At 40.8% G+C, this 21,628-nt stretch overlaps 1 protein-coding gene across 3 annotated transcripts in view; it reads right to left on the reverse strand.

Moving 5' to 3' along the window:
- Positions 1-21,628, reverse strand: part of ITPR1 (inositol 1,4,5-trisphosphate receptor type 1) — a 175,089-nt gene that overhangs the window by 118,086 nt on the left and 35,375 nt on the right. For all 3 annotated transcript variants that reach the window (XM_082060206.1, XM_082060205.1, XM_082060207.1), the window contains exons 4-9: positions 8,056-8,171; positions 4,527-4,613; positions 2,752-2,910; positions 1,379-1,477; positions 813-896; positions 586-732 (exon numbers count right to left, since the gene is read on the reverse strand). In XM_082060206.1, coding sequence (XP_081916332.1) covers positions 586-732; positions 813-896; positions 1,379-1,477; positions 2,752-2,910; positions 4,527-4,613; positions 8,056-8,171 — 692 coding nt within the window. The remainder of the gene's footprint in view (positions 1-585; positions 733-812; positions 897-1,378; positions 1,478-2,751; positions 2,911-4,526; positions 4,614-8,055; positions 8,172-21,628) is intronic.

Genomic DNA, 21,628 nt, shown 5'->3' on the forward strand with positions numbered 1-21,628 from the left:
GAATATGAAAAAACATGTATCCACCATCACAATTAATTTTATGATTCTCAGATGACAAACACATAAAACCATAAATCAACTCTAACCACATCAACAGAGTGAGGATATTTTAAGAAGCCAGTGATGGCCAGGGTGTTAGTCACGCTATTTAAAAGTAAAGAAAAAAAATGGTCCAGACAAGCAAGGCACAGAGACTAGCAAAGGGCTGCAATCTCCTATCAAATGAGGATATGCATAATCACATTATTCCATACCAAAAATAGTGTGTTCGGTACACTCAGCAGGACAGTTGAATTCATTAGCTGGCATTAAGTCATTTTCTTACCAGTCACTAAAGTTTAATAGATATTTCTTTGTCCCCTTTTTCTGAATTTTCAAGAACATGTATTTGAGAAATACCTGCTGCAGCATTACAAATCAGAACTCATTGATATCACACTGAAAGCACAGTAAGAAAAAGAATTTTAAGATTAAACTTCAAACACCAGGAAGGCTTTTACCTACAAAAAAGAAAACCAGATGCACAGTTTTTTAAACAGTAATTGTTTCTACAAAGCCACCCCCAGCCTAGGTTACAGTTCTTACCTCTACTTCCCACAGAGCTTTCGAGCTGGTTGCAGACGTGGCCGACTGCCTCCCTGTCGTTCTCAGGAAGACGTGCTGCTTCTTCCTGTGCTCATCGCAAGTCAGAAACTTCTCCTGTTCTGCATGGAACAGCCTCACCACATCCCCCTGTCAAAGCCCAGACATGGTCAATACAGGCATTACCCATCAGTGAACAAGTTACAGGCAAGCAGAGCTTTGAGTCTTACCCCTTTGAGAATATCATCTTTGTTATCACTCCATTTCATGAAAAGGACTATTTTCCAGCTTGTATTGCAATTCACAGAGTTGACCTACAAAGAGAACTAAAACCATTAGTCCTATTGTCTTGTGCCTGCACGAGATACTGTCATGTAGTACTGCTTTACTTTTTAGACAATTTTCAACATAATACTGCAGTCTCTGACGCATTACTCTAGAGAAGGAAAGCCCCTTTTCTGCATTTATTCCAGAACAAGTAACTACAGAACTGACTTGCTAGGGAGCCTCTTGCTACATATCACTGTGCCACGACCTTTGGTTTTGGAAGAAAAAGAAATAAATCTTATTTTCAGGCAGTCAAGCAAAAGAGATTGAACTCGAACCTCTGGCTAGTACCCAAAATATATGAGAAAAGTCTGCCAGCTCTATTAAGTTGCTGATTAACAAGATAACTATCCCTAAACAACGCCAAAGGTACCAACCACCTTACTGATTTTCATAACAAGTCCTAGCAGCTTAGCTGGACCATCCAGAGGTCTGTACAGCTGCTCCAGCTGTGCCATTCTGCCCTTACCTCATTGCAGCCTGGATTATCAACAAGCTGATGACTGCTGGCATGGAGAGGCTGCCCAGCGTTGACAGGATTCAGGACCACTTTGTCTCCAATGACAACCTGTAGATAAGCGCAGCATCAAGACAGAAACTTGCAACCTGAGAAATCTCTTTTTCTTTCTTTTTTTCTAATATGGGAGTGATGAGAGGAAATCACCTTCTCGCAGTTTGGAGAGATGCCAGTCTGAGTATGAAAATCAGAGTTCTGTTTGCTTCAGAATTTAGCTCATCGTACTCAGTCACTCAAGGGAGGAAAAAAAAGCCTATACTATCTGACTCAGAGGCTCAAAGAAGAAACACAGACTGCGATTCTGGTAACTAACCTATCTGCTGCTTTTCATGAAGATGTTTCATTGACTAACATTTAACAAATCATTCCTATAGCAAAAGGTCAGCCAAAAATCCTCCTCCAAGACACACTTCCAGTTGTAAAATCAGATTCTCGACTGGGCTGGCATGATTCAAGAAAAATGCATTTTATTATGGACAGTAAAGGTCCCCTTCTTCCCTTCTTCTAGGGCAAAGTCTTCCTTAAATGAAAAAGCAAAAAGCCTTTTCTGCAGTCAAAGGAACTGCTCTCAGTGATAAAGTGTCTGAGAACTGATGCAATCTAAAAAGAGCTTAATGACCACTAAAACTACACTACCCTGTGCTTTGGCTTTACCATGTGTGTGCCTCTAGAAAACAGTCACATCAAAATGTATGGGTAAGTCTACAGGGTAAATTATTCCTATTCGATAGACACAACTGTGTTTAGGTGCCAAATATATACCTGGACTAAACCATACAGCACACTAAAGCTTCATTCCTCCTTGTTTTAGGCAGTCACCCAGGTGACTCAGATTTGTAAAAAAAAAAAAAAAAAAAAGAGATTAAAGGATTAAAATGGTAAAGCATTAATTCTGAACAAATTATTTTCCAGATTTCCCATGAACAGGACCATTTAACCTCACTATGACCTCATTCCTCATATACAAAGTGATGATGAATTTTGATACCAAACTGACAACACTAAAAACCAATACACTAATTATTTTTTCTAGATCTACTGAAGGAACTCAGCATTTCCTACCATTTTGTATTGGGCATGAATTGTGAAAGGCTCGCGTCATTAGGTCGTTTATTCCTTCCAACATTAAATCATTCCCTGTTTCCAAAATACAAGTTGCCATAGCAATCTTCCTCCCCCTCATGACAGCATAGGAAAAAGGTTGTTTCTGCAACATCATGCACTAAGAGATCTGTGCATTTCATTAATTGCAAGACAAGCCTCCTGCAACAAGCTTTGCCCAGCTGTTCACAAAGCAACGTGCAGATATTCCTCTTTATACTCACACTGTCTCCAATGGAACGCAGTTTGTAGAAGGGCTGTATGTAGAACCAGGAACCTTCATTTCCAGCTTCATCCAACGTCACCCTCATAGCATTCTTCTCTAGTAGAGCTGGAAGCCTCTTATTTACTGTTAAGTATTTGTTACTTTTTAAGTGAAGCAGCTAGAATAAGAATTAGAGTTCGGTTCTAAGAATGCTCATTTTTCCTCCCCTCAATAAATAGTGAGTGTGCATACAATAACCACAATTATTATACAGGAATTAAAATAACAATTAAATTATATTACAATTATTGATGACTTGAGGCACAATTTCACTTAGCCTTCTTTCAGTCTATATGCAGTGCTACAGCACAAAACATCTTAAGCTAATCCAGCAGTCCCTTCTTCAAGCGATAAACACTCAGAAATGCTCTTGTCACTTGACAGTCACAGCCTGTTTAAAAACCCAGGATCAAAGGTTGTGAAATGCTGGAGACCAAGTGGTTTTCCCTCCTAAGACGGGGATGGTGAAAAGTAAATGTGCTGTTATTTTGCTTTGCTCCAATTTAACAGAGAATGTGACTGTTTCTTTGACGACTCTCTTGAAAAAACTCCCTTTGTTCCACCCTTTGCTGTGTCCCCTCACAAACCGCACATGAGCAGCATGGACATGACACCTGAAACAGGTCACATCCCAGCTTCAACCAACTGTTGTCAAACTTCCAGTAAATTTAGCAGAAAAATACTTGTGTACAGAAAGTACTTTTTCATGCCTTTTGACAACCATAAATAGCAGTTACTCACAGAGCATTTGGGAGATATGGGAAAATAAGGGCAAAAACTTCTCACTGCTCTTAACAGTGTTTATGCTTGTATTCCAATCAAAAATGCATGTGATTATTTTTCTTTCACCATTAAAAGTACATTTTTTTTTAACCTCAAACACATTGGCCAATAGTGCACTTAACCAAGGCAGGGACTTCTCTGTCCTCTCTCCACCAGGTTGTTCCTATTCCTTCACTTGCTTTAAAGGGCAGCCAACTAATTTCTCCTTGCAGCAAGAAAGCCCAGTCCACCTGTGCTCCAGGCCACCCTCTCTGACATCTGGTATTATCACAGCAGAATAAAACAAAAACCATTGGTAGAGGAATTTCTTAATCTAAGACTCAAAACTCTCAGGTAACTATCCCTGCTTCTGAAGCGCTGATGCGCTCTACCTCATGGAAATAGGTCTGCTGTGGTTCCAGGGTGAACCCGCCTGCCACATAGTATGTTCCCCATTTATTAAAGACCCGTCTTTTTAAATTATGCAATTATTATACTTTTCATTTTGATTTTTTTTTTTTTTGTCCCCCCTTTTTTTTAATTCCCTGAGACCTGGCATATCCTTTGCTGCAATGGATTGCAATTACTTGTATGGCTTTTTTTCCCTCCTCTGTAACCAGTTTACGATTTGATGAGTCAACGTTTGATTGCAAGAGGCTACACTGGGCATTGCACAGTGCCTGCACCATCTTCTGAACGATCAAATCTAATGAAGGCTCTAAGAAGTATTTCTGAAGAAAGCAATCATATGGTGATCTCAAAAAAACCCCCATTAACCTATAATAAAATAAAAAAAGCGGCTCCATCATAACTGTATTCCCAATTGTTGATTCACGGGATCCCACTTCAGGGCACCGTCACACTCTGCAAATCCACAGACTCTTGCCCATGAATTCCAGAAACTTAAAGTCACATTGAGCAGGGGAGTTTGAGCAAAATCCCACACGGCTTGCAAAGATGTTCACAGCTTACCTGGATAACATTGCCATACTGAATGACTGTTCCCAGCAACTTTCTGTTTTCAGTTTCATTCTGTTTCTTTTCCAAATCTGCCGCATGCTGGAATGAAGGCAGAACAATTCAATTGCCGACTGTTTTAAGAAAAGTGCTGACAAACACCCAAGGTTCTTTAAGATGATTTCAAAGAACTGAAAAACACTGAGTATCTGAAACAGCATCATTTCCTTTTTCCAACTTCAGCAGGGTCATTTACAAATTACTTTTTCAGCTTCTTAGGAAGAAAGACACACAGCATTTAAGCAATCTGTGATTAGGGTAGAATTTGACAAAAATTTGCAATAAAACATGAGATGAAAATCTCAGACAAGATAGACAAGAACCCATGAGAAGACATCACCACAGCTATGGAGGGAAGGTGAAAAGAGATGGGTAACAACTCAGGCCAGGAAGTCTATATTCCTTTCTACTGACTTCTATAGAAATTGAAAGAAAGGGACCTGAACTTTGGCTCTTTCTTTTAGTTTGTCAATACAGGCTGCAATTTTTCCACCGCCTGTCTCCGTATGCTGACTCCAGCCATCTTCACCCTGCAGCAGGTTATTCAGAAGACATTTACGAATAGTTGCTACAGCTCTGAACACCTGAGTTCCCAATGCACCAGCACCAGAGTTTGTGTTTTGTGAGACTGAAAGATGCCCTGGGCTACATTACAGACTGGCTGTGGAAATACAGCTGGGCACCTCTGTATCACGCTAACAAGGGAAAGCCCTTGCAAAATTGAATGATCATAGGGATACATTGTTCTATATAATAACTTAATTTGTAACCAGGCTCTTGCACTTAGTTTTGTTTTAAAATAAGTGAGCTATTTTGCCCAGGCTCTTTTTAAACCATTTCCTTTTGTAAAAATTACTCTCTTTACATGAAAAATTACATTACAAAAAAACCCAAACAACCCTGTATTTGCTTTAACTGATAGTAGGGTAACTTAAAACTAGACTTTTTTGGAGGCTAAGCATCAACGTTTATGGTTTCATTCTCAGATCTCTCGGACTATAGCAGGTCCATTTTTTTCTTGGAGGAGAAGAAAGTGTCCACAGTTCCCAACTGTAGTAAGGTAAAGTAGTAATAAAACACGACAAAGCTTGGCTACTGCAAAGGAAGAGGCATCTGTACACTGTTATAAAATTTCATCATCTTCAGCTTATACAAAAGGTGCTATTTTTAGAAGCTCTGCTAGGTATGATAGTTGGCTTTTGCTCCAGGAGAACCTGGAGTACAGCTGCTCATTCAAATTCAAAAGTAAATTCAGACATACAATGCAGCATAGTTTTATAGTTATTATTGAAATACAACTTTTTTTGCTTGATTTGAAAGTATTCTGTCAAGAAAGGATTTCATCAAGACATCAGGCCCCTATCAACAGCAATCACAAAGGACAGGATTTCTCTGCCTGCACTGGATTGGGTGCCACATTTATTATATAGAAAGAAAATAATGTATTCTGTGAAAATATGATTAAGACTTTGAAAGTATTTCAAAAGGGCACACACCAAACCCGACAATCTTTACAGAAGAATCTTTTTCTCTGGCCACTAGATGTCAGCTTCTCAACCAGCACAGATTCTTGATACGGAAGAAAGACAAGTGTCCCAGATTTTAAATCCCTTAAATGGCATTAACTTAAAATAACCTGACCTCAGCATTGAGTGCTCCACAGCAGACAATAAACTCCACCAGCAGACAAACAGAAGCCAAAAAAGGCAAGTGATGATGAATACGACTTGCATCACCAATTTAGTTAGAAATTATATGCACTGATAAAGAATTATAACCAAGGGCAGAGCTAACAGTTGTATGCACACATTTCAGAGCAAAGCCCCCCCAAACACATAATGCAAAAAGCAGAGTTTTCTTAGTGTTATTCCATGTGCAAACAAATGGAAAAGATGACACATGTACCCATATGATTGCCAGAAAAATAAGTTCTGACATACGAGTGATGTACACTGGATCAAATTATTTTAAAGCCATGCATTCGCCCCAGGTCACTGCAGACCTGATTTGGTACATGCCACATAAAGGATCAGCCTTTACGTCAAAGTGATGCATATTAAAAAAAATCTCCAATAAGACTCTAAAGCACTCAAATCCTTCAAATCAAGTAAGCAGTTCATGCATAGTGGTACATTTCTGTACAAGCATCACTCTAATCTTGTTTTTCCATAGGGATCCCAGCTCAAAATGGCAAAGTGTCAGATGAACGAGAACAGGTCCCAAACACTCAAACTAGCACGTACTGAGGAAAGAGAATACAACTTTAAATGACATTGTAATCCGGCGCAATTACAAAGTATTTTTCTTCTACATGATGCAGTATTGAGAACATACTTTCTTTTAAAATCCATGAACTCGCAGATACAACCTGAGGGCCTAAGCTCTCCCCTTCCCTTATACACCAGAAAAAACAAACCCAGATCCTCCCCTCCTTCAAGCTTGCTGGCATGATCTGCTTCTTTTAGCATCATTAACGGGGTGGTAGAAATGCTGCACAAGTCAGGGACCTTTGTGCTACAGCCAGTACCAAAATAGCTTTCTCCTCACCAAGTTAATACTTCTAGGTTATAAAATTATGTTTTCAGAATCAAAATGAGTCAAACAGCCTTTGTGAAAGGCAGGAGCAAGGCAGCCATATGGCAATCAGCAAATGACACTCTCCTACAGGGCCATTTTGTATTTCAGTCTACAATGAGCTTAATATAGGCTTAAAGAAACTAAAAATATTTAGAATTGTAATTTTGACATGAAGTACTCCAGCTATGTAATTTTAACATAAACATGGAGTTTATTTAACTCTAAAGTCAACAGATGGTATTTAAGCTAAGTTGGCTTTCTTTTATATAGGAACTCTAAAAACAGCAATCAATTGCCTTACTGGGTTTTCAGCTGCTGAATGTCAACATTTTACCCAGGAAAATATTAAATACTGCAAGCTAATAAGGAAGGAGAGATTGTCTGGCCTTATAATTACCCATGAACCTTTACATGCATCAGCAGCAGCCATGCTTGTTTGAGGAATCCCTATGGATTTACCAGACCAGTAGCTCAGATGGCACCTACCAGCACAGCTAATGCCCATGACTTCCCACATTGAGATGCAACACCCGAGAATCCTCTGCTCTGCATTTTTGTTTGAAAGGTCCTGTTTGATGCTGTTACCACCCAAAATACCCACATAGAGCAGTACTACAGGTTAGCAGAGGTTAACGACAAAAGCTTAAACGGCTACCAGGACTTTAACCCAGTATCACACATAACAATACTGGGACACACATACCTTGAACAGCACGTTGCCACAAATCAGAGAATATTTAAGAAGTTAGATCTCAGCAAAGGGCTCAAAAGCAATCTTGTATACTGTTTTCTATATACTTCCTCGGTGTCCCCTGGTTAACTGTGCCAAGCTGATTGGAAATGCTTACTTAGAGCAGTATGGATGAGAGTGTTGATGACCAAAAGCAGCCTGTACATTAATACTTACATGCAGTTTATTGAGTAGCACTGCATCTGTTGTGCTGTTAGCTCCTGGCTTTGCTGCTTTCCAGAACTGCTTTTGAGCAGAGTACCGGTTCATGGGACATAGTTTGAACAGGCAATCTATAAAAACAGATGAAACAGAGAGATTGCTTCAACCATTTGGAATAATCTGGGGTTTTGCTGCTAATATTGTCCAAATATTCCAACAGCAAGGAAAAGTTTATAAACAAATTCCAGAAAGCTCTTGATCAGACAAATGCTTTTTTGGGCAACAGGAATGTTGCCCCATGAATGACAAAAATTAACTGTTGCTGCCAAACATGTGATGCAAGACCAGGAAATTTATAACTTGTCCCAGTCAAAAACACTACCACACTAAAATGGAAACACATTTCAACACTTTCCCAGGCAAACAGATCCATTTTACTCACTTTCAACCTCTTGTTTTTCTACTTTAGCAGTTACACTACTTCACACAATTAATGTTAGGGGTTTTTTTATTGTTTGTTTGTCTAGTTTTTAAATCAAGTCACTTCTATTGTCTGGGAAAATGAGGCACAAGAAAATGGAGAAACTCACCTAATAAAGTAGCAGCAGCATAAGATACCCCCCAAACAAGGGCACCACAAGCACAGGCATTCAAAGCAGAGCTGCAGGTAACAGCAAACCCCTTGGGGTGTCAGGATCTCTACCTAGTCCATGACACAGTTTATTTAACATTCTGCCTGGCAAAAGCCAGGAACTACAGCTCATTAGTCTTATTAAAGATACATTTTTATACTAAAGAGATGCTAACTTATCAGTAATAAAACCAAATTAGCTGCGTTTACTATTTTTCCTCTTCTCTGTTGCTAAGCAACTGAACACGCAAAAACATAAATTAAGCTATTCAAAGACAGCGCTTAAAGTAGCAACTTAGAAGTTTAAACAAAGTACCAGAAAAGCCAGAAGGCTGTTCCCAATGCCTCTTTGGCAATGGTGTGGATGTGAGATTTCAGGTTTCTCCTTCACGTGGTATTATATTTCTCAAGGTTCCTGGTAGATTCCTACAGGCAAACGCTGCAACTGGAGAAACGGTGAGCTGAGGAGAGACCTGCCTGGGGCTTTTCTCTTCACTGCCTGGAAAGTGCAGCTGCCGAGGGCTGCCTTGCTGACTGACACACCAAAAAGGGAAAAAGCCCACACTGAAAACAGGTCACTTCACCTCTGCCAGATGATTAAGCTGCCGAGGGGGCTGAGCCTCACTAGAGACAGAACTTGATAATTTTACCTTGGGATGCTGTTTGAGATGGACACCCTCACTCTTTACATGCCTTTCTTAAAGCAAAGAACTACTTGATGTTGCTCTGCCTGCCTGTCTAATCTATCCTCAAAGCACTGTCAGAGCACACCGGGCAGCATCAAACACCCTTCACAGAAGGGCAAAGGTCTGTCTTCAAATCTAAATCCCTTTCTAAAGGGGTGAAGCACCAGTGGCAGATTCCCATTGCATTCCACAGTGAGGGCCAGGCTGCCCGATGGGCTGATCAGCTTGTCCACCACAGCGACTCCTGCAGCCTCCTCAGCTGGTGGCTCAGTCCACCAGGAACGGATTCAGTAGGAGCTGGGTATGCCCCTGGGGACCTTTAACAGAGTAACACACACTGTGGAAAAAGAGAAAGAGCTGAGGGTATCATAAAATCATAGAATAGTTTAGGCTGGAAGGGACCTTAGAGATGGTCTAGTTCCAAACCCCCTGCCACGGGCAGGGGCACCTTCCACTAGACCAGGCTGCCCAAAGCCCCATCCAGCCTGGCCTTGGACACTGCCACGGATGGGGCATCCACAGCTTCTCTAGGCAGCCTGTGCCAGTGTCTCACCACCCTCATGGGGAAGAATTTCTTCCTTATAGCTAATCTAAATCTACCCTCTTCCAGTTTGAAGCCATTGTCCCTTGTCCTGTCACTACATGTCCTTGTAAAAAGTCCCTCTCCAGCCTTCTTGTAGGTCCCCTTTAGGTACTGGAAGGTGCTATAAGGTCTCCACGGAGCCTGTGGAAGGGAATGTAATTGCATTTATCCAGAAACAATCGCCTCCACTTTGACACAAAAGGCTTATAGCTTCAGAACAAACAAGAGAAGTGGAAAGTGAAGTGCAAACCACACTTCCCAGTGTTGCTCTCTTCAATGTATCTTTCATTTACATAAAGATGATTCACAGAGATTGACAGCACAGAATAGATTCAAAAAGCCACTGCAGGCTGACACTTTAAGCTAAGATTATGCATGGTAAGCAACACACCAGTTATAAAATTTTCTATTTTTGCTTAAACCATCAGTTCACACAATGACAGCAATTAACACACAGAACTGCATAGAAGAATTAATTGTATGCTAGATTTAGTCACAGTGCAAATGTACTTTTTTTTCATGCTTTTCAGTCAAGAAAGTTGTCAAGTTAAGCTTAACGTCTACATTAAGCTTAACTGCAAGCAATCCCTCTTCCCTGCAGCACCGGGGAGAGATCTGCGAGTGTTTGATCTTGTCCAATGCAAGAAGGGAAAACAGAATGTGTTTTTATTAGGTTTTCTTCATAGTTACAAAGCTTCAGATATAAAACAAAAAATGAAAGGCAATAACTTTTCCCCCACTAGTATTTATAAAATAAAATGTATTTCTTAAGCAGTTGAAGAGTTAAACTTCACCTATTCACCTTAACATGGCCACCAGCGGCTTGTTAGTACTGAATGTATTTCACCATGGGTCAAACTACATGAACTTCATGGCCAGAAGACTTTTAGATCTTCAGATTCCACAGGCTTATATGTTTACAAAACATTGACATACAAGGACGTGCTGGCTGGGCACCATCAGGGTCAGCAATCTGCAACCCACAGGAGCAGCGACGGTATAAGACAAACCAGCTCCTTGTCAGACACGACACTCTGGAAGTTGGATCCGTTTCTAACAGATCCAAAATGAAACCAAAGCAGCTGGAACAATCAGCTCTCTGCTCCGATCACTGATTCAGGCAGCTTTACCCACATAAGAAAGGTGATAAATGAAGCTGTTACTGCAAAGTAATTACATCCTATTCTACTCTGTTTATTGAATATTAACCACAAGCCATGCATTTTCTTTTCAGATCTTCATGATATACAGTGAAAAATGGCAGAATTGCACACTGATTAAGTATTAAAATAAAATACTACGTAACTGCTGATGCAATGGCGACACAGCAAGCCTGAACACTGAACAAAGGTCCTGCAGGAAAAAGTGATTGCATGATCGTATACTACCCCACCATGCACAAGGATGACAAATGAAGGTTACACAGGCATGCATTAATGTGCATTTCAGTGCTTCCAAGCTAAATCCTGTTCTTTCGTCAGCAATTGCTCTGCATCTAATAAAGTGGCCTGAGCAAGACCATAATTGCACCATGTGATACATTAATGCTCTCACTGTTTAGACATTTAGATCCCCACTAGATCTCTACCACTTGAAGCTCACAACAATATTTTCACCGCGGCCCGTTCTACCTGCCAGGTTCCATTCAATCAAGTATGCACAGTTTTTGCTATCATAGCAAAATGAAAAACGTGACCAGTCTATGGTTTTTATTTCTTTTTAAAAAAGGGACACTGTTGCATGAGAATTTATGTAGCAATTAGGTAGTATGTTGATGAATTTATTATAAAATATAAAGCAAGATGTCTGAAATTGCAAATACCCATGAACTTCAGAAAGGCTGGAATGATCTGGACAAGCGAGTGGAGTATTTCATAGCCCTCACAAGATACAGTCGCCTTCCCTCACCACAAGCTCCCTAGAAACACGAACTCAAACATACCTATGCAGTTCCTGTCTTCCCTTCAGAGGCTTTCCCTAGTGCTTGGGGCATTAAGTGATGTTATTCTGACACTTCTATATGAAGACAGCTCAGAAAGTTGCTGAAGTGACACTCAAAGCTCTCAGTGGTGCCTTTGCTGGGCAACAGCTGGACTCCAGTCACTATTAAAACCTTTTACCTTCGCTACTTCCAGCTCAGATCAGTTTGGAATTGCAGTTCACAATTCTTCTCACTCTGCCATTCTCCAGCCTGCTCCTTTCTACATGATCTGGAAGCACTTTTAGCTTCAGCCAGGCTGGTTGTGTAATACACCACTCATCATTTTTTCCAAATCTCCTTTGGCTATTTTAAGCATTTAGTAGAAAGTCTTCACCAACTTTTCTGCAGTTAGAGAAAGCAAGCATCAAATCTTTTGTTGGCAACAAAAAGCTATGTCATTTCATTTTTTTTAAACACAGACCCAGAGTTTACGAAAATGCCAAGTGGAGAAAGGTAAGAGTCAAGAAAAATTATTCCCTCTCTCTCAAAAATCATACTTGAGAGTACTTTCAGATGAGGGAAATCAATAAAGATGAAGATATTTAAATAAGTCACTTACAAAACCCACTGAATATTTAACACCAACACAGCTGCTTCTTCGTTACTTGAAAAAACCAAACTCCTTTTTGCACAGCAACACTAAAATTAAAAGAAAATTAGCAATTCCCTGTTGAAATTTAGCAGTTTCTCTTCAGACTTTTCTATACTTAGATACCTGATATTTCCCCAAGGCCAAAGCCTGCTCACAGTAGAGAATAAATATAAGGATTCTATTTTCTATATTAAATATAAAAAACTCAGCAAAAAAAGAAGTAACATAGCTGGCAATGATGGAAATACTGCAAATAGATGTTCTCAACTTTATATTTATGAAAGTTGCACAGCTTTAATATACTCATAAGGACAATTACACTCCACAGGATGAAGAGATTATTTATTTAAAGACAAAATAAAGACCTCTTTTGTGTTTAAGTGAAATATTTACATGCAGGAGGCATGTAGAATTATACAAAATGTATATATTCAATTGCAGGCAAGTTTCACCTCCTCAGAAGCCCTCTGATTACTACATCATCTATTTCTATACTTGTTCCTTCTGAGGTTTAAAATGAATAGATGACAGCTTAAGAGGTTCAAAGAATATGGAACAAAAGCGGCTACAGAAATGTGTTGATTATTAATCATTCCTGCATTTCCATAAAGAGGGAGGGGAAAAAAAGAACCCGATCCTACTAAAATGACTCTTTTTGTGTCGAGAAGGCATCCTTTCGTTTTCAATTTGCCGTGAACAAGCTTTGCTTGGAGCACAACAAAGCATTTCGAAAACCTGTATTTTGTCAGGATGCACCAAATGCTTGACCTGCTGTGCCGGCAGAGCCCGTTCCATCCGCAGCTCCAGCAAAACTAACCTGAAGACAACTGAAGTCAAAGAAGAAGACAACTGAAGTCAAATCTCACGTTGCCAACAGTTCTGCCATGCTACAAGTGGGGAGAATTCAAGCACAAGCAAGACGGACATTTATATTCCAAGCTTAACAATTTCGTTCCAATCACACATGTTGCTGCAAAGTAACTCGATCATTCAGGATTCAAACGCTGACCTGATTAAATGACATATTAGAGGTTTCTGCTGCTGTGAAATCTCCTACCTCCCTTCCGCGCGCTGTTGCATCTTGCCTGTTTCAAGGTCTTCCAAGGTTTTTCTTTTTAAAGCAGAATCAAGGAGGAAAATCACCCTTGCAGCCAACATTTAAATGGAAAGCCTACATGAATTATGATCTACATGTATTTTAATTATGTTAAAATAACCACCTTCAATTCATATCTGCAGGACATGAGGGTAACCACCCTCTTGCCATTGCACTCATTTATGCACAGTTCTGTCAATGGAAATCGCTACCTCGTTTTTTTCAAGCCATAACAACACCAGAAATAGCATAACTGTTATTAATTTAGAGATGATGTATCTAACCAAACAAAAGGAGAAGACTGCAATAGTGATTTCACAGAGTGAAAAATTATACACCTGAGAGCTGGACACTGAATATCAATGCCTACTAACAGTATTCATTAATGCAACAGTAATTACAAAGCAACGGCTTTTTGAACACATAACAAATCAGCATATGACTCCACACAACATCATTAGTAACTTTACAATAATAAACAGAGCATTTTAAATGCAGGAAAATTTACTGCAGGGTAAGGCTGTCCCTTCAGTGAAAACTGACCAAGAGACCTGTATTCCAACAAGGAACAGCAAACACGTAACTCCTCACCTGCGGGGAAAATTATCTCGTGAGGCTCTGGAGACACAGCCATGTCTCTGGGTAAATTAAGAACCAAAGCACAGACAACTCACAACACTACAAGCAAACACCCTCTAAAACCCTTGAATCACAATGGTAGCAACGTGCCCCCAAAATACCAAAGGTCTAACATGCAAAATACACCTTTAAGTAAACATCCTGGGTACCAAAGAGTTCAGAATACACCAGTGTTTGTTTTATTTCTGCATGTAACCTCTTTGGTTTCCTTCAAAAAGAAAATTGCTACTCGAAAAGAGAGAAATATTTAGACACTGGATATACAGGCAGTTCCAAAAGGAAACATTTGCAGGAAACATCAGATTGGTTTTTCAGTCTCTGGTATGAGCAACACTGAGTGAAGATGCTTTGTGAAAACATGAAGCCAGAAAGGACAGCAACAAGTGAAAAAACCACTAATGCATTTAACTAAAACATCCCATTTGACATCTAAGGGGGCAGCGTAAAGAATGCCAGAGAACTGGCAGCTCCTGGTCGCTGAGATGTGGCACCGCCATGGGTGACGCAGGAGGGCTTCAAGAGATCTATGAAGACAACACTGCACAGTCTCCTCAGAGAAAGCTGTAAGGACAGAGTGTGAATATGCCAGGTAACCCTGAGAGCATTAAGGAACAGGTGTTATTTATAGGCACAAAGGATCACTTGGAGCAGGAGAAGGTACTTAAATTAAGCTAAGAATAATCTCAAGAAGCTTTCGAAAAAGTCAAAGCACCACAATGGCTCCTGGCTAGTAACAAATACAAGCCAGAAAAAACCCACAAAACCAACCAAACAAAACAAACAAACCACCCGCAACCAACAGCAACAACAAAAAAACCACAACACACACACACACACACACACACGCACGCACCTCTTAATGCTGAGCAGAGGGAAAAAGAAAAGAAAATGATAAAATCCAAGATGAGATTTCACAGCTGCACACATTAATTTGAGCTAACCCAAAATCTCAAAGCTACTGGTTTCAGTGAACATTTTTACTGTCTTAGCTCATCTCCATCTCTGGTTCAGCATGAGAAGAAATCCCAGACTAGGTGCAAACCTTGCCAAAAGGCAAGTTTGAAGGCAATCCCTTTTCTCCCACAAGTACTGAAAAAAATCAAGTTTCACACACTACAAGGAAAAGTGTACATACTTTAAATGAAAGGAATTCAGCAAACTAACATGCATAAGAGATGCAGAAGCATTTTTAAGTAAATGGTTGTGGCTTCAACCCCTGTCCCAGCCTTAAGAGCTGTATTCTTAACTCAGGAAGCCATCCCCCATCTCCTTTCTAACAGTTTCCATGTTAAATCTCCTTGTGAGGCACTAAAACACAAGTCTCAGAACATGAACCCTGGGAGGCTCTTCCTCAAAATCTTCAGGTCTTTCCAGTGTATGTCAGTAGCATTTTACGCCAGCAGTAAATCAAAGTGTATTCATCTCTGCTGGCCACATTTCCTTTTATTTTGATTGCTCGCCCCTTGGATTTCATTTTCACATTTGCTTCTCCACTTGTTCGTGCTTTTCCGGAACAAAGTTCCTGCTCAGAGCGGGTCAGGAAGCGGGGGCAGGAGGAGGGAAAGGGCTCGGACAGTCCGAGCACAGGAAGAACGAGAAAGATCAAATTTCAAACACCCTCTGAAAGCATCAGCGTGAGCAGTATGGAAAGGATGCGGTTGTGCTATTAGAGCTGACGTGACTGAACAGCATAATAAAAGTTGTTTCTATTTAAGAAAGCTTTGCGTGTGTGTCGCAAGGAACGAGCTGCCACAGCATCACGCAAAACAAAAGGCAAATTTTTCAGCTGTTCAATAAAGTAATTTGATTTTCAACTTTTAACGGCATTTGGCTTAAAGAAAATCTACATCACAAAAAAAATAAGTCATAGGAAAATTAAATAAATATTTGATAGCATTACTGAAGTCTAGGTTGGAAGAACTGAAGAAACAAAACTGATTTCAGTGCTTTAATTTTTCTTATGCTGATGAAGTGCTTGGGAACCTTTGCCAGAAATGCTCATTTGTTTCTTTCTGCACCCTCTGCTGTCTCCCCAGATTCTGGCCTGCACCATAGGCTCGCAGGGCTGGCAGGTCCTTTAGAAAGCTGCCTTAGCTCACCCCTCCCTCCCAAAGGCAGAATTCACTTTGCCTGCTCCACTCCTGACAGATCTCCTCAAGTCACCTATTCCAGCACTCCGCTAGTTCTGTACTTAACTTATTTATTTTTGCAATTGAAGCCCATTACTTCTTTCTCTCCATGTGGGCACACAAAACAGAACTGCTCCTCTCTTGCCCAGCAGTCTTTGCAGGCTCCTCTGTCCCACAACTGCTGAGATGCAAAACTTGTCGGTCTTGTTCCTGACCATTACCGTCCTCTGGACTTTCTCTAGTTGGCTCTATCTTTCTAGAAGTATGAGATGCAATACTAAACTCTTTACTACACTTGAGGCTCTGCCAGGAAGTAAAATTGGAAAAAATAATTACTATGTCTTCTGGCAATGTTTCTTTTTTCATATTCCAAGGCAGCAATTGCACTTTTTGTAACAGGACAGCACTGACAACTCCTATTCCAGCTGCGATTCCTGCAATCCCCATATCCTTTCCTACGTCATGGCTGCATGTGCCCATCCTCCTCCTCCCTGGATGCAGCCAGCTAAGCACAGTCTTTGACATATGCCCCCACTGAACTGCAATGCCCTTTTTCAGACAATATCTTCAATTTTCAAGGTAATTCTGAGTGAATTCCCAAGTTGTCGTCTTCTCTGTGGAGCTCGCAGAGGACAGCCAGTTGTGAAAAATGCAGTTACCAGCAGCAAACGCCCAGTGCTGCACCGGCAGGAGCAGACAGCATCACACAGCTGTTCAGCCTTCCAATAAATTGGCTATAGATGGACTTGAGCAGCATTATTTGAAGAGCTTAGCAAAGCAAAGATACATGCTAAAAACCCAGAGCTGCCTTAATTATAGGAAACCACCACCCTGTAGTTGAATAGAGCGAGTCACTCTGCTGAACTGTGCTGCACTCCCAGGCAAGCAGAGTAAAACACCCGTGTCCACATCTGTTTTCTGAGTCTGAAGGCTTTATGCCTTTCTTTCTATTCCTAGGCTTGGCTTGAGTCTCTCACCTCACTTACTGAGGCCCTCTCCCTGTCTCTAATTTAAACAGTCACCATCCTCTTGGCAGGAGACCAGAGATGCTCTCGCTGAAGCCTGCCAAATGATGCTCCTCAATCCATCCAAGTTCACTCCGTCGCCACAGCCACTCCCCTTCTCAGGAACTGAGCATGGAAGACAACATATCAGGAAACTAATTAAAATTTGGACAAGTCCTCCATAATGCAGCCTTAAGCACTGAAAATCGCACTCTGGTTGTCATTTTAAAAAGCAGATTATGCTGACAAGGTACATATACTCTGTAAACACAAGCACTGCCATATATTGCCCCCGATAACGTTTTCTGCAGCAGTATACCAATGCGCTACGGCAGAGAATAAAACATTTCAAGCACTTCTAAAAATCACAGTATTCCAATCTGACAGCACTGAAGAGTTAAGCTATGCCAGCAATGCTGCTGAAACACAATCTATAGCTTTAGAGATCAAAAATGAAAGTGGAAAATAGTCCCTAAACTAGTAAAGCAGCCCCTTCCAGGAACAGCTCAAGAGCTCTGTTTTACCAAATAAGGCAAGTGAGAGCTGGAAGCCAAAGCAGCAAAGCCACGCGCTATTAAAAAAGCCAGACAGCTGGATAATAGAAATGTGAATAAGCCAGCTTCTCTAGACCGGATTGCAAATGGGAAGAACAAATGTTCAGCGACCATGAGCGGAAGCAGAGCCTGCCAGCTGAGGCCTGAAGGCATTTATCCCAGCCGGCAGCAGCACATTCTTACTGGAGGTTGTGGGTTTGTTTTTTTTCATACAATGCAATGCAATGCTGTCGTTTTAAACAGGCAATGGAATCACAATAGATTATGTCTGGAAAGAGATGCTGATGGGGCACTTAACATCACCTGAAGTGCTTGGAACCCGAGTGCAGGGAGCACACAAAGCCAAAAATCCAAATCCTAAAGATGCTCTGTGTATCCCAGACGGACACGTACGCCCTGCTGTGCAAAGCTGCCGATAGGCTGCTAGATGAGGACAAGTACAACGGTGGAGTTGCTAAAGAGAATACTGTTCATTTTTCAACTTCAGAAGAAACAGAGTTGGGCTTTTTCTTTTTTTTTTTTTTCTTTTTTTTTTAAACACACAGATGTCATTCAGTTTATTTTAGCCTGCTCTACTACTTCATTATCTTCCAGAAAAAAAAGAAGTAGAAGATGCTGTCATCCATCTCTAAGGGATGTTGCATACAGGCTCCAAGTGTAAGCCTTTTGCAGAAATAAACACACTGTGTTAACTTGGTGCCTATTTTCCAATGGACAGAGCAGTTTCTAGGACTCCTCAGTTTATCACAACTGATTATGTCCCTGGAGAATGAATTCTAAGCGTTTGCAACAGGAAGACCAAAACTTCATACAATAAATCAAGGAGTTAGAACACACCAGTAAAAGGAAACCATCAGTTTCATTTTTTTAACTTCTGGTCCAACTATTAAGCAGCTGCTGCAATTTCCCATGACAATGCCTGTCTTATTTCCCTGAAATCCATGAGAGAAGGGCAATACAAAACAAAACCAAAACCTACACGGATAGCACAGTAAGAACATACAAGCAACGGAGCTCAGGGCTTCTCACCCCTCTGTCACAAGAGCTGCACCCTCACCACATGAGCCCCTGCCCCACACTCTCCAGTGCTCCACTGGTGCAGTATGTGCCTTTCTCATTCACACCTCCTCTCTGCAGCACCCACACCAGCTGCTGCCAAAGCCAAGCAAGAAGCATCCACCTGTGTGTTCAACCCTGAATGCTGCTTGCTTCCTAAGCCAATTTACCTTCAATAACACAAGATTTACCAGTCATTGAGTTTCAAAGCCTATTAATTGTCGCCTTCTCAGTACGAGTGAATCAACAGATCCATTCATTTCAGTCCCCTCTCCTGTCAGCTGCAAAAAGATGAGCAAATCTGTACATTAGTGTGGCATTGGACAGTCACAGCTGGAAGGCCTTCACAGCAACACATAATCAACTGCAAAACGGGTGGAGAAAAAAGCCATGATTAAACCTTTACGTACCACACTGTGTGTGCTGGAACTGACATGAAGCCCTGGGACAACAACAATGCATCGAGGCATTTGCACGGCCCAGGGAAGCACCGCAAAGGACAGTGCTCCCATCTCACCTCAAGGCATGACCACCACAACATACATAACTGCCTGTATTTGTTTCTGAAAAGTCTAGAAAAAATAAATGTATTAAAACTGCTTAGTGCTACATCCATTTTTAAACTTCCTTTTCCATAAAGAACAATAATTAGGTATTTTCAATGTTTTAAGCCATCTTTCTAGCTGCCTTATTGACATAATGATAACATATCAATCAGTGTGAAAGAAAGCTGGATTCGAAAATGATGGATGGGCTGGGAAGAGCAATTAAATAACACCAGCTGCATCACTGGGTGAACACATCCTGCACTCAGATCTGCACAGAACCAGCACAGATAGCTGTCTCGGATCAGGAATACCACCATTCTTAGTAGTGTCAAAGCAGCAACCACCTTCACGATTCAGAAAAATGCACTAAAGTCCTCTATTAGCACTGCCTGCTCCTGTTGCTTCTCCTCCTTTATTTGTTTCAATCGCTGTCTTTTTTTTTTTTTTTCAACTATTCTTTGTATCATAACTGTATTAAAACCATTTTTCTGGTTATGTCAGGTAGTCCAGCCTCTGCTTCCAGATTTATGTCAGGTTTATGCCCCGATTTTCAAGATTTTAGGCTTCAGATTAATTTTTCTATTCTAGACAAGACCTCAGCATTCAGAAACAGAAGCGACTAAAGAAACACGGATTATATCCACCAGATTTGATAATATCAGTTTGTAACTCTTGATCTGCAGAGCGGACAGTGCAGGCAGATGAAATCCTTTGGTGAGGAGATGCCGGGACAGCCCGAAATGGCACCATATGATTAAGGCAACCCCAAACAGGTACCAAATCACCTTCAGCGGCAGGACCGAACACTGCTGGTTTCACAGACGTGATGGAGTGTTTTAAAAATTACTGCAGCCCTCACCTGCTCCGCTGTAAATTTAACAGGAGTTCACAGGAACTACATCAACAGTGACGTCTGAACAGTGTCGCTTCACTAGTTACGGTGCCAGTTGCTGTTTTCAACCCCTAAAAAATGGCCCAGGGCACCGAGAGCTACAAGAGCCCTCAATGCACCATCCCCTGCCAGCCCTCCCAGCGAGGAGGTCTCAAACAATGCTTCCTAGATTTATGGCTTCAGAGGAAAATTGCAGCAGTCAGAGGCAGCACTTGACTGCGTTACTCCTCTGCAGACCCCAGGCATAATTTTTACCCACAACCATTTTAACACACGCTTTTGGAGAAACAAGTACATCAGCCTCTTGAGCCAACAAGTAACTCTCATACAATAAACTAGACACGAGTTATGAAAGATGGATTGCAAGTACTATTGATATTGGAGATACTAAAAAAATAATTGCTGCCTAAGAGTTCAGAAATAAAGATTATTTCAGCAAATCGTAAATGAAATCCAGACACTGATGCTATCCAAGGGCTTAATCACAGCAAGTGCAAACTGTACTGATTAAATATCTGGACGTCATTCAAAGATAACGGACATAAGCAGAACAAAAACTCCCCTGAGAACACCTGAGGATATGTACCTTATGTGAAACAAAAAACTAAGTGACAAAGATGTGAAAAGTCAATTATCTGTAATTTCCTGAGCTTTTAGTTCTTGACGAGCACTTGGGACTTTCCTCATTGACTTTCAATTTTACTATGTCACTCGAAGTACGGAAAGGAAGTGACTAGAAGCATGGGTTTAAATTTACTTGTCTGCCATGTCTCTGGATTTTTAAAAGGTGAACAAGATACTCAGCATGCTTTATCTGCCTTTTGAAAATATTCAAAAAGCCTCCATTCAAATACACAATTAGCACATGAGGTATTTTCAGGCACAAATCCATTATTTTCTTCCTAAAGATCAGAGCACTAGCAACACCATACTTCAAGTTAAATGAAGAACTTTTTTTAATGAAGGATTATGAGAGTTAAGCAAAAGATATTGGTTTGGTACAAACTCATACACAGTGAATTATATTTCCGTGATCATCTACTGTCATAGAAACAGAGGACTATTAAAGACCTTAAGTGGTCATTAGTGCCCTCATCCTCCTGCAGTTTGGCAGCACAGGAACGCTTCTTCCACTGTGCAGTTTTCCCTGCTTGGTCATTCAAAAAGCTTTGAGGGCTTTTGCAAGGTAAAGCCATT

The sequence above is a fragment of the Streptopelia decaocto genome (assembly GCF_964273445.1).
Source record: "Streptopelia decaocto genome assembly, chromosome: 8".
Classification (NCBI taxonomy): domain Eukaryota; kingdom Metazoa; phylum Chordata; class Aves; order Columbiformes; family Columbidae; genus Streptopelia; species Streptopelia decaocto.